General features: G+C 37.4%; 1 protein-coding gene across 3 annotated transcripts in view; it reads left to right on the top strand.

Moving 5' to 3' along the window:
• The window catches only part of lyst (lysosomal trafficking regulator), a 114,921-nt gene that overhangs the window by 39,892 nt on the left and 59,816 nt on the right, over positions 1-15,213 (top strand). For all 3 annotated transcript variants that reach the window (XM_058382454.1, XM_058382443.1, XM_058382448.1), the window contains exons 11-16: positions 161-227; positions 6,391-6,500; positions 8,543-8,894; positions 11,141-11,276; positions 11,427-11,600; positions 12,882-13,045. In XM_058382454.1, the coding sequence (XP_058238437.1) occupies positions 161-227; positions 6,391-6,500; positions 8,543-8,894; positions 11,141-11,276; positions 11,427-11,600; positions 12,882-13,045 (1,003 nt within the window). The remainder of the gene's footprint in view (positions 1-160; positions 228-6,390; positions 6,501-8,542; positions 8,895-11,140; positions 11,277-11,426; positions 11,601-12,881; positions 13,046-15,213) is intronic.

Raw genomic sequence — 15,213 nt, 5'->3', positions numbered from 1 at the left:
AGTCACTGGTTTTCTAAATGATCCTTGCAATCGTATAATATGCCTAGAAATATTTTTAATAAATGCATGTGATATTTTCATATTCTCAGTTTAAACCAGGAATGATATCCTTCTATAGCAAATGTATTTTGACATCTTTCTCTTTTTTTTTTTTATCAAGGGTGGAGTAAAAACCATTCTGACAGGCTTTGCGAACATTCTCACTCAGTCAGATTCCTGCTATAAAGGTATGTATCCCTTCATTTTAAAAGCTGTCACTGTTTTGTGTAGAATATCAATTGTAGGACAGTGCAATCTAGTTATGCGAGAAATTATTCTGTAAATTGTGAGATGTTGCACTTTCAAAAGCGGTATTTATGGCCACATTTTATTTGATGCCAAGGCCTGTGGGTGAGAAGTGGGCATATTTCTGGCTTGTACAAAACCAACATTCTGTTCTGCAATTTTCTGTTCTGGTATTTATGCTTATTGTTATTCTTCTGAGACCAACAATTTTCTAAATGTTACTCCCTCTAGTGCTTTCAGGCTGCATGCTCTAAATAATCTATCTATCCATCTATCTGTCTGTCTGTCTGTCTAACCAATCTATAAGCATTGACATCCTATCTATCTGCACACTACTACTGTCTCACTTGCGTATTATTTGTGGTGCTTGAAAAGCTATCTACTCCATTCTAAAAGTATAGCCATCTTACATCTATCTGTCTCTCTATCTTTTTAATTATCTATCTATCAGAATTAAGTGAAATTGCAATATTGCAGCAGTATACCAATATACACATGTGAAATAACAAAACTCTCAGCAAAATAATGAGAACGGCATGATGTGACAACCAGATTCACAAAGGTACCGTAACATGGATATGTGACATATCAAAATGCCCAGCACTATGAGGAGAACTCTAATATGAGTATTTGGTGACATCATGTGAGGTCACAGGCACGTCAACCACCAAAATAATGTCATGTGACACATCATAGCAATCGACTCAGTAGAGAGACAGAGAGAGAGATAATAGGTATGCTTGTAATCATGTAATGGTTAAAGACATTATGTGCAAAGTGCAGTCAGGGACTCCGGCAAGACTAGCTATGAACGGCATAACTAAAAGGGTGAGCCACAAGGTGACGCAGACTCGTGGGTTTCCTGTGACATAAAGTGCCCAACCACACCAAAATTGGACTGGGAGCTAATGCAGTATGGATAAAATAAGAGTAATGTGTTCATATCTTCTGGTTTTAGTTAGGACTCTACTGTTGCAGCTGCGTTCTGATCTGACTTGAACTTGTTTATGCTCCTACTGGAACATCCAGTCAGTAAAGCATTGCAATAAACCAACTTAGAGGTAATAAGCATAAACCAGTATTTCTGCATCATGTTGTGACATTATATTTCTTAATATTTCTGAGATGAAAGAAGGCTACCCTAGTGATATTATCTACATGAGCTTCATATGAAAGACTGGAGTCAGTAATCACACCAATGTCTTTTACTGCTGCACATGGTGAAACAGAAAGACCATCCAACATTACTCTATAATCAGAAAGCTTACTTCTGGCTGCATGTGGTTCTAGTACAAACACCTCTGTCTTTTTAGAATTATGCAGGAGGAAGTAAGCAAGCATCCACTGTCTAATGTTCTTTACACATTCTTCAGTTTTGTTAAGCTGATGCCTCTCACCTGGCTTTGCCGAAACATAAAACTGTGTGTCATCAGCATAACAGTGGAAGCTAATGCCAAATTTTTCATGTTTACGAGAATATCGGAACAAAATCAGTGGCCTAAAACAGTACCTTTATGTATAGAGAAGTCACCATTTATATATTGGTACGTCATACACTCATTTTTCTCATATACTGTCTGTGTGAATGGTTTGTTTGGATTTGGTATACCTAATATGGGTGTGGTTTGTAAGGGTAGCTTTTTTATCTGCAAAGGTCTTTTCTGCTTCTGGTGTTCAACTAAGTGTGCTGTGGGCTGATAGACCCTTCCCATGAGCTACTGGTACAAATGTTCTTCCAAATGAGCACATCCCCACAAGTGACATCAGTTGTTTGTTTGTTTTGCAATTTTGATAAGCTTCATTATAAATGATTGGTAATAGCCTCTGGTTTTAAAGGATTTTACAGCATTTTACAAGGTCTGTAATCAGATTTGGGTGTTATTTGCACTGGTGCACAATTCTACTTAATGAGGCCCGTCATGTTTACCCAGAGCTCCTTAGAAACTGTGCAGGGGATCATCGATAGAAACCTGTGGATGTTGGTCGGCTGTTGTATTATCTCAACTGGTCTGTCAGCCAAGGTTAATCGAATTGAAAACCATACTATAAGCTTTCATACTTCTGCTGTATAATGCAGTGGGATCTAGGCCAGGTTTCCAATCATAAGTTTTTACATATTTTTCAATGTCCACTCTCCTAAATTTTCCAGTCTTTTTCTACATTTTGACAACGACACATGTGGGTGTGAGTTTTCTATAGTGTATGGGTGTATGTACCCCTGTCCTTGCATGTATTTTAAGAAAGATTTGTTTCTATAGTATGCCAGTGATCATCCCAATACAACTTCTTTAACATTAACACGTTTGCATCTTTTCACTTCTCAAAACATTCTCGTTCATGTACATCTGATCCTCTCATATGTATGTGAACTGTGCAGTGAATATCATGCATGTTCATGTATTGTGTGCATCTAGGGTTAGCTGTCCATGAGAGCATGGTTTACTAAGCTCTCTGCAGAGGTGCTGGGCTTCCACTCATACACATACAGAAGATGTCAGGGGTCACACTTAACGCTATACACTTTCAATCTATCTGGAGTGCTAATTAGGTTTATTCCCAATTTGTTAATTAAATTTCTGCCCATCAGATTAATAGAACATCACTCAGACAGCAAAAAGGAAAATTTAAATAATCTTTGATTTTCTCCCTTAAAGGTGCTATAAATCTTTCTCTCACTATTAACCCAGATGCTCCTACTGAATATCAGAAACTAATCACTCCTTTTTGTTCAAATTCATCCTTTTTTTTTTTTTTTTATCACAGAATTCCCTGCACATGAATCTACTGAAAACACAATGGCATTCCCTTTCTACATTTAATATGCACATTGGCATGTGTTTAAAGGCAATCTAAATTGTACTTTGCACATGTGCCTTGTTTCTTTGCATATGTGCCAATGTTTATTTTCTAGGAAGTCAAGTGCATTCAGAATTTAAGTCAGCAAGGTTTTGACTCAGCCATCCCTTTAGAACTACCCTCCTCAACCATCAGGTGCTGATAATCGGATCCATTTTTGGAAATTCTCACTCCCATTCTCACCCAGTGATGATCTGCTCCGCAAATAAAGCATACACTTTGTCTCATTCCTCCTCCTCCTCAACACTGTTGTCTTCCTAAATGTGGCTGGCTTTTTGCTCTTTTGAGCAACTGTTTGCATCGTTGTGAGTTGACCCAAGTGTGGCCCAGGGACTTTATACCACATCTGTGACATTTTGCTTGATTGTGGACATTCAATTTGAACTAAATGTACAGCTTTGGAAAAAAATAAGAGACCACTGCAAAATAATCAGTTTCTTATGTTTTTTTCTTCCAGGTGCATGTATTGGTGAGATGAACAGTTTTGTTTCATTTTTTGTGAACTGCTGACAATATTTCTCCTAAATTCAGAATATAACTATTGTTAGAGTGTATATTTAAAGGAAATGACAACACACCAAAATTACCCAAGATCATGCAGTATTTGCAGAGCTTTAATATCTCAAATAAAACAAAATGCAACTAATTTGTAAACAAATTGTGTTAATACTTTGGCTAAATAATATTAAGAAATCAGTATTTGGAGGAATAACCCCGATTTACATGCGTTTTGGCTCCATGCTCTCCACCAGTTTTTCACATTGCTGTTGGGTAACTTTATACCACTCTTTTTGCAAAAAAGCAAACAGCTCAGCTTTGCTTGATGGTTTGTGACCATCCATCTTACTCTTGATGGCATTCCAGAGGTTTTCAATAGGGTTCAAATCTGGAGATTGGGCAATGGTGTCTTATTTTTTTCCAGAGCTGTATTTAACATTTTAGGTATGTTTGTCTTGTTAAGTCAGACAAACGTTCCAAATTGTATTTTGTGCATTTTGACAGGTACTAAATATCAAACTGTTTCAGTTGTTCTTTCAACATCCTGCACTTTATCACTATCTGTTTTCTATGATAGATCCTTGACTCGTGGATTTTGTGTGTAGGGTCCGTTCTTGTGCTGCCAGGATCAGAGCTTCATACTGGCCTTTTTACTGATGTCAGCCACGTCCTCTATCTGCTGATGAGTCATATGTGAAAGGACTTGGTCTTCCCTTATATTTTCTCTACCTTCTCTTCACCCTCTTATGCTGCCTGTAGCACTCTCTTAGCTTTGTTGCTCCTTATTTCATTTTGTATAGTGGCTTTCACACTAATCCTTGCTCTTCCTCTTTTTGTTGCTCATGGAGTCTAAAGGTGCTAGACTCTGGGTGAAACCCTGTGTACTGCTCCGTGTTTCTCCTTGTATAGTGGCTCGGGCACTCATTAATCCCTGCCCCTCCCTCGTTTTGTTGCTTATAGAGTCTAAGGGTGCTGAACTTTGGGTGGAACTCTATGTGCATTGTAAGTAGTCCTTCTTGTGGCCAGCTTACTGTTTCGGCTGGTCATCTGATGACTGGTAGTTCATTTATATTGATGGCTTGGATCTTATTCCTACCAATGAGCTGTCTTTTCAGCACTAGTCTTACTCATTGGAGGTATTTGGCTGTACCTGATCCTTGGATGTTTATTATGGCTCCCGTAGACCTGTGGAACACTAAGGTACTTCTCTAAGGTAGCTTCTCTGTATATCTGCTATCCTGCCCTCCTGAATGTCCATGCTCTTGTCTCCTCTTAAAGTATTGTAACAGCAAGCCCAGTTCTTATTTTTTTCTTTTTTTTTTATTCTTCACACTAAGGTTAGATTGTTCACTGTATACTATGAGTAGGGCAATGATGGGTCACTGAATGTATTTATACAGTATGTACGTAGTATGTTACTTGTATAAAATAGCAGATATCGTATTGTATGTGTCCAATACAAATTTCCTTTTTTTTTCCAAATTTCCAAAAAATCTTGTCTTGTCTTGTCTTGTCTTGTGATGCAGCTTTTTTTAGGTGTTTTGGAGTTGTTTTGTTTTGGAGTGTTTCTTCTTTCAGTCTCCTCTTCAGGAGATCAAATGCGGCTCAACTGGGTTAAAGTCTGCTGACTGACTTAGGGCTCACCCTGCCCTCTGACCCCAAACTCCAGAGCTGGGATATGCAAAGAAAAGAATTCTACTGTGCCGTAATGTAAATTGTAGAAGGCTACATAATGTAAATGAATGAAGGCTACTTCTTCGGCCCACCAGTCACTTTGCATTGGTGTTTTGTGCTTCCTTTTTCTCCCTTATGTCCTTCCAGTGTTGCTCCTTTTGAACTCTGGTTAGGTATGTCCTTTTTCTGTTATTTCCTTGCAGCTGGGAGTACATTCTTTGTATTTGGATGTATCTTTGGAGAACAGCCTATTTATTTTTCTTGGCCTCTGCTTTTCATGTGTATCTCTTAAGCATAGCAGCCAAACTTGTACTTCTTATCCATTCAGGACCAGTCTCTCATACACAACTCTGCACCTCTGTTAGCTTGACTAAGGTCCCTCCAGACTTTGTTAATCTAGGCTTCCAACATGGAGACCACTCTCTGCTTGTTGCATTCTTGATCTTATAACCAAGTGTCTCCATGAACACTGTTGTAGTGATATATACCATCAAGATGTCATTTATCAGAATCAGCTTTATTGCCAAGTACTGTGGGTTTCACTTGTACCAGGAACTTGCCTTGGTGTTTTGGTGCACAATAATAAAAATATAGACATAAAAATATAAAGAAATCTAAAGAATTTTAAGCATGATTAACTGTGTAGAAGAGCAAATATTAACTGTGTAATAGTGCAGTATAACATTGCATGAAAAGTGAACCAGTGCAAAAATTAAAGTGCCAGTACTACATTCGATATGTGTATATATTCAGTAATAATAAAAAATTAAAAAAAATAAAAAACCTTCCACATGGCAGCACTTATGCAGCAGGCAGTGCCACAACCTTGGTGCTTGGGCATTTTCCAGCTGCTGCTTACAATTTTATTATTGAGTATATAATTAGGCACATTGTTTTGTCTATGATGATTCTTTTAAAGATCACACTACAGTTTTGTAGGTTTTCACTTATTTTTTTCTTTATGATTTTCTTGAGGATAGCAAGACGACTAATATTCTTTTGAAAAAAATTATACAATACTACAAACTATGCTGTGGAAGGATGCAGTTCTGACTGGTTGTTTATCCTTCCTTACAGAGTCCCAGTCCCTGTTGATGGAGCTACTCGTTTCAATGGTAAAATACAGGATAACAGCAGAGGAAGTGGCTCTGTTAATACATCTCTTCCTGGAGAAGACTCCACCTACTGTAAGAATTCTTCCGTGTCACATTACACTGAACAAGATTACTGCAGTTTACATGATAAATTTGTCCTCAGTGAGTTAGCTAGAGGCAAAGGTGGTAAGTAAAATCTCCCTGAGGTTGATATGATGAAGAAAATCTGGACCAAAAAGGAACCAAACTCAGAAGGGAACGCATTCTCATATGGGTGACATCCGAATTATAAATAATTTTTATAAATAAAAAACTTGTACTTTTTGGTCAAATGTGCAGTTATTCATTCTAGTTGTAACATGAAGTTTATTTTGTTGAAGTTATCAACTTAGTCTTGAGTGCAAAACTGTTTATGGCAATTGCAGTACTAAAGCCATCATAGTAATTGTAGTCCTAAGCCGTTTTACCAACATTTTTCATAAAGATGTGGCAAATGGTTTTGCAAACTTCATGTATGATTGAATGGCAGCCTGCAGGCACACTTCTTAGAATTTAAATACATTTATTTTGCTTCACACAATTGTGCTGTATACTGCTGTAGCTCAACTGGGCAATGATTAGTCTTGAATCATTTTTAAAATATGGCTAGACTTTAGAGCTGGGTGATATGTCCTATAAATTGAATCTCCGATATTTTAAAAGAAAATCGGATTTTCGATTTTAAAACAATTATTTTTCTTTAACAAAAAACATAGATGTGAAATACATAGATGTGTATAACATTTGAGTACTGAACAAGCCAAATATGAGTCTTCCTGATCACACACACATACTTGTCCTCTGATCCTCACTCTGCAATGCGCGGATTGAAGAACGCGCTGAAAGATGGAGAAGAGCCAATGTCTGCCGCTATTTTCATCGCTAGGCCATTTTAAACATTTCTATTCACCCCCCCTGCGAAAAATTCTGCGATTCTCCATAAATTGTTCACAAATTCATGATTGTCTCAGTCCCCTTTAAATTTCATATGAAAACGGTGGCAGACTTCGGCTCCTCCTCGTCTTTCAGCGCGTTTTTCAACCAGACTGAAGAAACCGCACCTCTCTTGGAAACAAGCACTTTGCATCACAGAACTACGGAAGCTCACTCTGCCAAACCAAAGTGAAATCGATTTTCGTTTTTCAACATCGACATAAACCATAAATTTTAATTAGTCGATAATAACTATTAATCGCGCAGCTCTACTAGACTTTGATAGAGTCTAATACTTTATTAACTGTATGGTTACTGTTGTGATTAATGTATGGTTAATGTGATTAACGTCCACAATACAATATGAATACAAAATAGTCTAATGATTGGCACAAATATTTTACTAATACAGAAATTGGAAAATCAATTTACTACACTAATCATTATTAGTAGAGAAAAGTTGGTCACACTGGGTACTTTGAACACACAGAAGTAGCATGTGTTACGAGAGAGAGAATATTAGTTATGCTTTTGATCATGTAATATTTAAAGACAGTGAACACTGGGTGCAGAGTGCAGGCAGGGACTCCGGCAAGCCTAGCTATGACAGCATAACTAAAAAGGAGAGCCAGAAGGTAACAAGTTTTTTGACGATGGAGTGGCTGGCCCTCACGTCTAAGTGAATGCATGGGGGGAGGGGACTGACAGCATCCAAACATCCCATCCCATCCAAACTATGCCTATGAACTCATCAGATCTGCTCCTTTACCTAAGGGAAAAAAACTAATAAAATAACACTAAAAAAATTAAAAAGTTACAGAGACTAAGTACATGACCCAGTTAAGTTTAACACTTAGAGAAAATCACTTTTTTCACAGATCACGGTTGCTTATAATGCTTTTATATCAGAAAATGTTCCAGAAATTTGATGAATTTTCTGAACTTCAAAAGATCCTATCTCAAATTCTAATGAACATTTTTCAAAATTTAATAGCATTTGTAAGCTCTTTGTGCTTGTAATATTATGTTTAATGTGCAAACACTAAAAAAATCATTGTGGTTGCTACCATATGGTTGTTTCTGCCACTTTGACTCTCTATTACCTGCTATAAATCATAATTCTGACTAGTTAGCTATCATAGTTTCTTTCTTTTGTCCTGTAGGAGATTTTGCTGAATGGCATTCTCCAGATGGTGGAAGCTAACACAGAAATGGAGCCACTACATTACTTGTCTTTTCCTATGTCCCTGTGCACCAGTGACCCCAACACCAGCACAAATGGAGCGGTTGGCATTAGGGCGGCAGTGGGTACTCTTTGGGGTGGCAAACTTGGTGCAGGCAAGGGGGTGGGTGAGAGTCATGTCACGCATTTTCAGGCTTCTCCTTGGCACATTGCTCCTCTCCATCTGCCTCTAGTTGGACAGAACTGCTGGCCACATATGGCCAGTGGCTTTAGTGCCTCGCTTTGGGTAAGATTTGTGAAGAACAACGGTGATGAGAAGCCAGCAGGCAGAGGTAAAGATTGACTTTCCACAGCTGTTTTAATTTTATGATTTAATTGTATGGACTTTTTTGAAGTTTTAGTATGTGTTTATTACAGATGAATTTTGAGTTTGTCCTTAAATGCCAATCTGGTTTAAGAAAATAATATACATACACTGTTCAGCCATAACATCATGACCACCTGCCTAAAATTCTGTTGGTCTGACTTTTGCTGCCAAAAGTGCCCTGACTCCACTAGATCCCTGAAGGTGTGCTGTGGTATCTGGCACCAAGATGTTAGCAGCAGATCCATTAAGTCCTGTAATTTGTGAGGTGGGGCCTCCATGGATCGGACTTGTTTGTCCAGCATATCCCACAGATGCTCGATTGAATTGAAATCTGGAGAATTTGGAGGCCAATCAACACCTCAAACTCTTTGTTGTACTCAACAAACCATTCCTGAACCATTTTTGCTTTGTGGCATGGCACATTATCCTGCTGAAAGAGGCCACAGCCATCAGGGAATACTGTTTCCATGAAAGGGTGTACAACAAAGCTTAGGTAGGTGGTACATGTCAAATTAACATCCACATGGATGGCAGCCATCAGGGAATACCATTTCCATGTTCACTTGCTGCCTAATATACATCACCCACTAACAGGTGCCATGATGAGGAGATAATCCATGTTATTCACTTCACGTGTCAGTGGTGATAATGTTATGGCTGATCGGTGTATTTCCCCACACCCAGATCATATTGAACTCTTGCTCAAATTAAGCTGGCAAGAAACAGCACTATCAAGATTGTTGCCAGCAAGGGTAGCGGTTGTTTAAATAACAATGGATAAAACCAATTTACATTATTACCACCCAAACATACAGTTTCACTCATAAATAGGTAAAGTTTTGTTTTTTTTGTATTGTATTTAGTGTTTAAAACAGAGTAGTTGATCGTGGTTTGATCATGGTTTGTTTATAATATACATTTAAGAAGAACACCATCATTTGGAAAAAAATCTAAAGAACCATCAGAGATAACAAAAAAATTTAGATCTATTCAAAACAGTTGGTCAGATCAACAACACCCTCCAGTAGGTAGGTTTCTCTGTGTCAAAGTGAACAATCAAGGGAAGTCTTCATCAGAGTAAATACACAGAATTTACAAGAGGTAAGCCTCAAAAATGGGGAGATGACTTTCAAGTTTGTCAAAAACAAATTTTGCAAAAAAGCCACATCCTGATGAGACAAAAGTCATCTTGTACCAGAAGGAAGGGAAGAGAAAGATATGGAGAAAGGAAGCAAGTGCTCATGAGCCAAAGCATACCATCTCAACCTATTGCATGGGCATGTATGGCTGCAAATGGAACTGGTTCCCTTGAATATATAGCAGGGTGAATTCTGAAGTTTCTAGACCTATACATTGTCTTCTCAGATTCAGCCAAATGCTTGGACAGCACTTCAAAATACAGATAGACAGTTAGCCAAGGAATACTTTAAAACCAACCCAAGATTTAAGGCAGAATGTTCTGCAATGGTCCTGACAATCACCATACCTGAATTAGTAAAGGCCTGTCAAACCATCACCAGTGATGAAACCCAGTGTCTGGTAATGTTCTGGAAATTAGTCCTAATGCACCACAGGATAGCTGTGCTGGTGAAAGCTCAGAACAAACTCTACAGTGTTTTGTGTCTTTTTTTTGTTTGTTCTCATCATCAATTATTCAATACAAGATGGCCTACAGAGATGAGGTGAGAGTGCTATCACAGTGGTGCAATGATAGCAACCTCTGCCTCAGCATCAGTAAAACTAAAGAGATGATCACAGAGCAGGAGGTTAGCCTGAAATACCCTTTTACACATTTGTGGGGCAACTGTAGAAAGAGTCAGGAGCATCAGGGTCCTTGGTGCACACCTCTCTGATGACTTGTCGTGGTCCCTACACACCAATTGGCTCAGCAGCAACTCTTTCTGTTGAGGCTCAAGATGCTTGTTAATTAAAAAAAAAAAGTTTTTATATTATATGTGCTGTAGTTTGCCTGGAATTCACTTTAAACCTTTCATTGTACAAACTATCGCTAACATGTGACAAACTTAAAACAGAAACATGTCTGTAGGTTCTAGACTTCAGGCAAACACTGACTGCAAAGGATTAAAAATTGCAATAAAATGTACAATCAAGCAAATGCTTTAAAATTTAAATAATTATGTCGCAGAATATTTTATTATTTACATTTTTAATTTAATTACTGGATATCTGACTGTATGGTTGCTTTTCCAGCTCACATGGGGGGTGATGGAGTCCAGCATGTGGACTGGCAAGGAGAAAATAACCTCCTCCATGTTCTTTCTATTGGCTCCAAAGCCCTAATGCTGCAAGTGTGGGCTGACGTTTCTACAGGAGCCTGCACCTTCAGGTAGGTTGTAAATGTAATCTGATTTCAGTGCTTGTTAATATGTACTATGTAGATGTTAGACTGTTAAATACATAAAAATAAATACATACTATATTCAACGTAATGAATAAGCAATGTTATATGAACTAACTTCTGGATTTGTGGCCAAAGGATCTGCATTGATCCTAATGATGAAATGAAGGCTGGTCTCCTGGCCCAGGCAGAGTCTTTGCATGGTGTGCTGAGTGCAGGCCATTGGCAGCACCTTGCACTTACTTATACACAGCAGCCTGAGGGCAAGAAGAACATCCATGGTTGCTTGACACTCTGGGTGTGTGGTATCAAGTAAGTCATTCCCAACTTAGTCTATTTAGTTAAGTAATACATTTCTAGGATTTTTTTAAATGTGAAAAAAAAGATTTTAAACAATCAATTAAATATTTAAACTCTACATAGTAAACTACAGGGTTTAAACAAAAAATGTGAACGCTAATTAAATATGTCATATCTCTTATTAATAAGGTGTTGGGACACCATCTGCATTTAATACAGTTTCCTTCTCCTAATTTTCAAATATTTGCTGGCAGTAACATGACCATGTAGGCTAATGGTTGGGCCAGCAGAATACCAAGATATGGCTGCCCAAATCATCACAGATCCACCCCCATGTTTGACAGTTGGAAACAGAGTCCATTTATATGCTTCCTTGGGGGTTCTCCATATATAAACTCGACCTGCTGTTGTTAAACGATAATTCATCAGACTACATCACTTGTTTCCAGTCTTCAGCTGTCCAGGTTTTATGATCTTGACCCCATTTTTTTCACCTTTTTGCATTAGCGTCTGTGATTAATGGTTTAGCAGTTGCAACCCTTCCATAGATATTGGCTTTGTGAAGTTCTCTGCAGACTGTTTTTGTGGAAACAGGGTCTTTAAGGTGGACATTAAGTTCTGCTGCCACTTTTGCTACAGTAGTTCTGTGTTGTTTGGACACGATCCTTTATTAGTGTTTGATGGTCCATATCATTGAGTTTTTATTTTCATCCACAATTGTTCTTCACTGATGAAGTCCTGCCATGCTTTGTATATGCAGTAATCAGGGAGACTATTGCTCTTGAAATACCACATGATCTGTCTCCTTTGGAAATCTGACAAGTCACCCATTTCAACAATGTCTTAAATAAACCACTGCTGGGCACAACTTTTTTTTATACTGGCGTGCAACCTATATAGATATAAATATATAGTAACGAAAAATAAATAAATGATAATCACAACATTTATTTTTTCCCAGTAGTCTACAGAAATAATATTCACCCCTATACCAATGGGTGTTTACATTCTTTTGTATAACCCCTGTATAATTGAATTATAAAACCATATACTCTGGAGGAAATACAAGACTTTGACAAGAAATGAGAATGCAGTTGATTTGCAGTATCACCATTAATCTGTTTATGCTGTCTGGGTGTAAACAGTAGCTCTAATAATGACCACTTAAATGAAAATGTATTTCTTCTTTGCATCCCTTAATGGCTATTATGTCTTTGATGTAACATTGTACCAACAGTAGAGTATGCTGCAGTAACGTTTGTCTTCTTTAACACCTATCTATACCTTCACCAGAAAATGTGAGGTCTACCTGGACTACACCCTTCCAAGGAAGTCCAGTTTGTCATCTGATAGTAACAAGACCTTCTGTATGCTGGGCCATTACCTGAACACCACAAAAGAGTTGCCACAAACTTTAATTTCCCATTTGGATATGGGCAGTGTGCTTCTTTTTAATGGTATGTTTTTCTTCTCTCACAGTTTTGTTCCACAAGAGTAAATCTCTCTGTTCATGTTTCTCAGGGTGTCATTTTTTGCTTTGATGAAAAAGTGAAGAGGCTAATTGGAGTTGAGTTTTTGCCATTAGATAGGGTTTTTTTTTTTGTTTTGTTTTTTTTATATTACCGGTATTTAGAGTTTAGAATGTGTTATACTGGTATGATATGTCTATTGTCATAAGAAATCCAAATTTCTAGTAAATATTTAGTGTCTTAACAGGGGCATTTGTCTTTGCCATATTTCATTTATTGCATTGGAATGTTAACTTTGATGCCACCAGTCTGATTGGTTGGTGCTATAATATGTCAGAGATATGTCACTGCTGGTGTTGAAAGGTATCGATGTCAGATGTCTATGAGTAACTTCTACAATGAAGATTCATTACATCCCAAATATGGATTGGAATAAGTGTATGTCATAGGTGGCAGTACATGGCATGCACTATTTCTTCTACTTGTCATGAATAGGTATGGATTACTTCTAGCATTAATGTATTTTAATGTATTTGGATAAATATTTAATGTGTTTGGAAAACAGTGCCTCCCCGCATTTTAATCTTATCTTTAATCTTAATCATATTCTCAGTAGTTAATGTCTACAAATGTTGCATTACGATATTTGCTACTGTTGATTAACAGAATGTACTTTTTTTTAAATTAAACATTGACTTTATAAGGGGTGAGCTGTTTGAGCTGTTGTACTAGTGAGTGATAATAAAGTTGATCCAGTATACCCAATTTAATTGTTCTTAAGCATGGATTTAGTTTTCTAGGTTTTTATCAGTATATTGAATACTGGGGTTTTGTGGAGTTGGGTAGTTATTGCATAGAATCCAACTAATTAGTGGTGGGCCATCAGGGCCAGCAAGGCCTTCTCTGCTGGCCTAAAATATTAAAACACTGACTTGCATTTTAATATATTTAATATATATTTTCCATGAATGTGTATTAAATTATTCCCAATAGTCTATTTTCTACATTTCATAGCTTTTCTCTTGGTTGCGCTGCTTCCAGTGATATACAACCCCTGGCAAAAAATATGGAATCACCACTCTTGGAAGATGTTCATTCAATTGTTTAATTGTGTAGAAACAAAACAATCACAGACATGCCACAAAACTATTTTCATTTAACATTCCAACCTTCTGCCTTTATGAAACACTAACAAAAATAAAAAAGAAAGAAAACTATAGTCACTTGCAACTGTTTTTACAGATCCAACAGGAAAAAAAAAATGGAATCACTCAATTCTGAGGAAAATATTATGGAATCACCATGTATTTTGCAGTTCTAAAACAAACACCGGTATCCAATTACATCTGCTAATTAGTCTGCAGTTAAAAAGAGTGCTTGCACACCATAGTGAGCTGTTGAACCAAGCTGATTGACATAAATCATGGCCCCAACATGAGAGATGTCAGTTGAAACAAAGGAGAGGATTATAAAACTTCTTGAAGAAGGTAAATCTTCACGGAATGTTGCAAAAGATGTTGGTTGTTTCCAGTCAGCTGTGTCTAAAATCTGGACCAAGTACAAATCAAATAGGAAGGTTGGAAAAGGGAAGCGTACTGATAGACCAAGGAAGACATCAAAGCGTCAAGATAGAAAACTTAAAGCAATATGTCTTGAAAACAGAAAATGCACAACAAAACAAATGAGGAACAAATGGGGAGAAAGTGGAGTCAATGTCTGTGACCAAAGTGTAAGAAATCGCCTAAAAGAAATGGGGTTTACATACAGAAAAGCCAAACGAAAACCATCATTAACATCTAAACAGAAAAAAACAAGGTTTCATTGGGCTAAAGAAAAGCAGTCAAGGAATCATGGATGACTGGATGAGAGTGATATTCAGTGATGAATCACAAATCTGCATTGGGCAGGGTGATGATGCTGGAGCTTTTGTTTGGTGCCGTTCCAATGAAATTTATAAAGACAACTACCTGAAGAAAACATGCAAATTTCCACAATCATTAATGATATGGGGCTGTATGTCAGGTAAAGGTATGGAAGAGATGACAGTCATTACATCCTCAATAAATGCACAAGTTTATATTGAGATTTTGGACACTTTTCTTATTCCATCAACTGAAAGGATGTTTAGTGATGATGACATAATTTGTCAGGATGAT

The sequence above is a fragment of the Hemibagrus wyckioides genome, linkage group LG03, assembly GCF_019097595.1.
Source record: "Hemibagrus wyckioides isolate EC202008001 linkage group LG03, SWU_Hwy_1.0, whole genome shotgun sequence".
Taxonomy (NCBI): domain Eukaryota; kingdom Metazoa; phylum Chordata; class Actinopteri; order Siluriformes; family Bagridae; genus Hemibagrus; species Hemibagrus wyckioides.
This window is presented reverse-complemented; position numbering and strand designations above follow the sequence as displayed.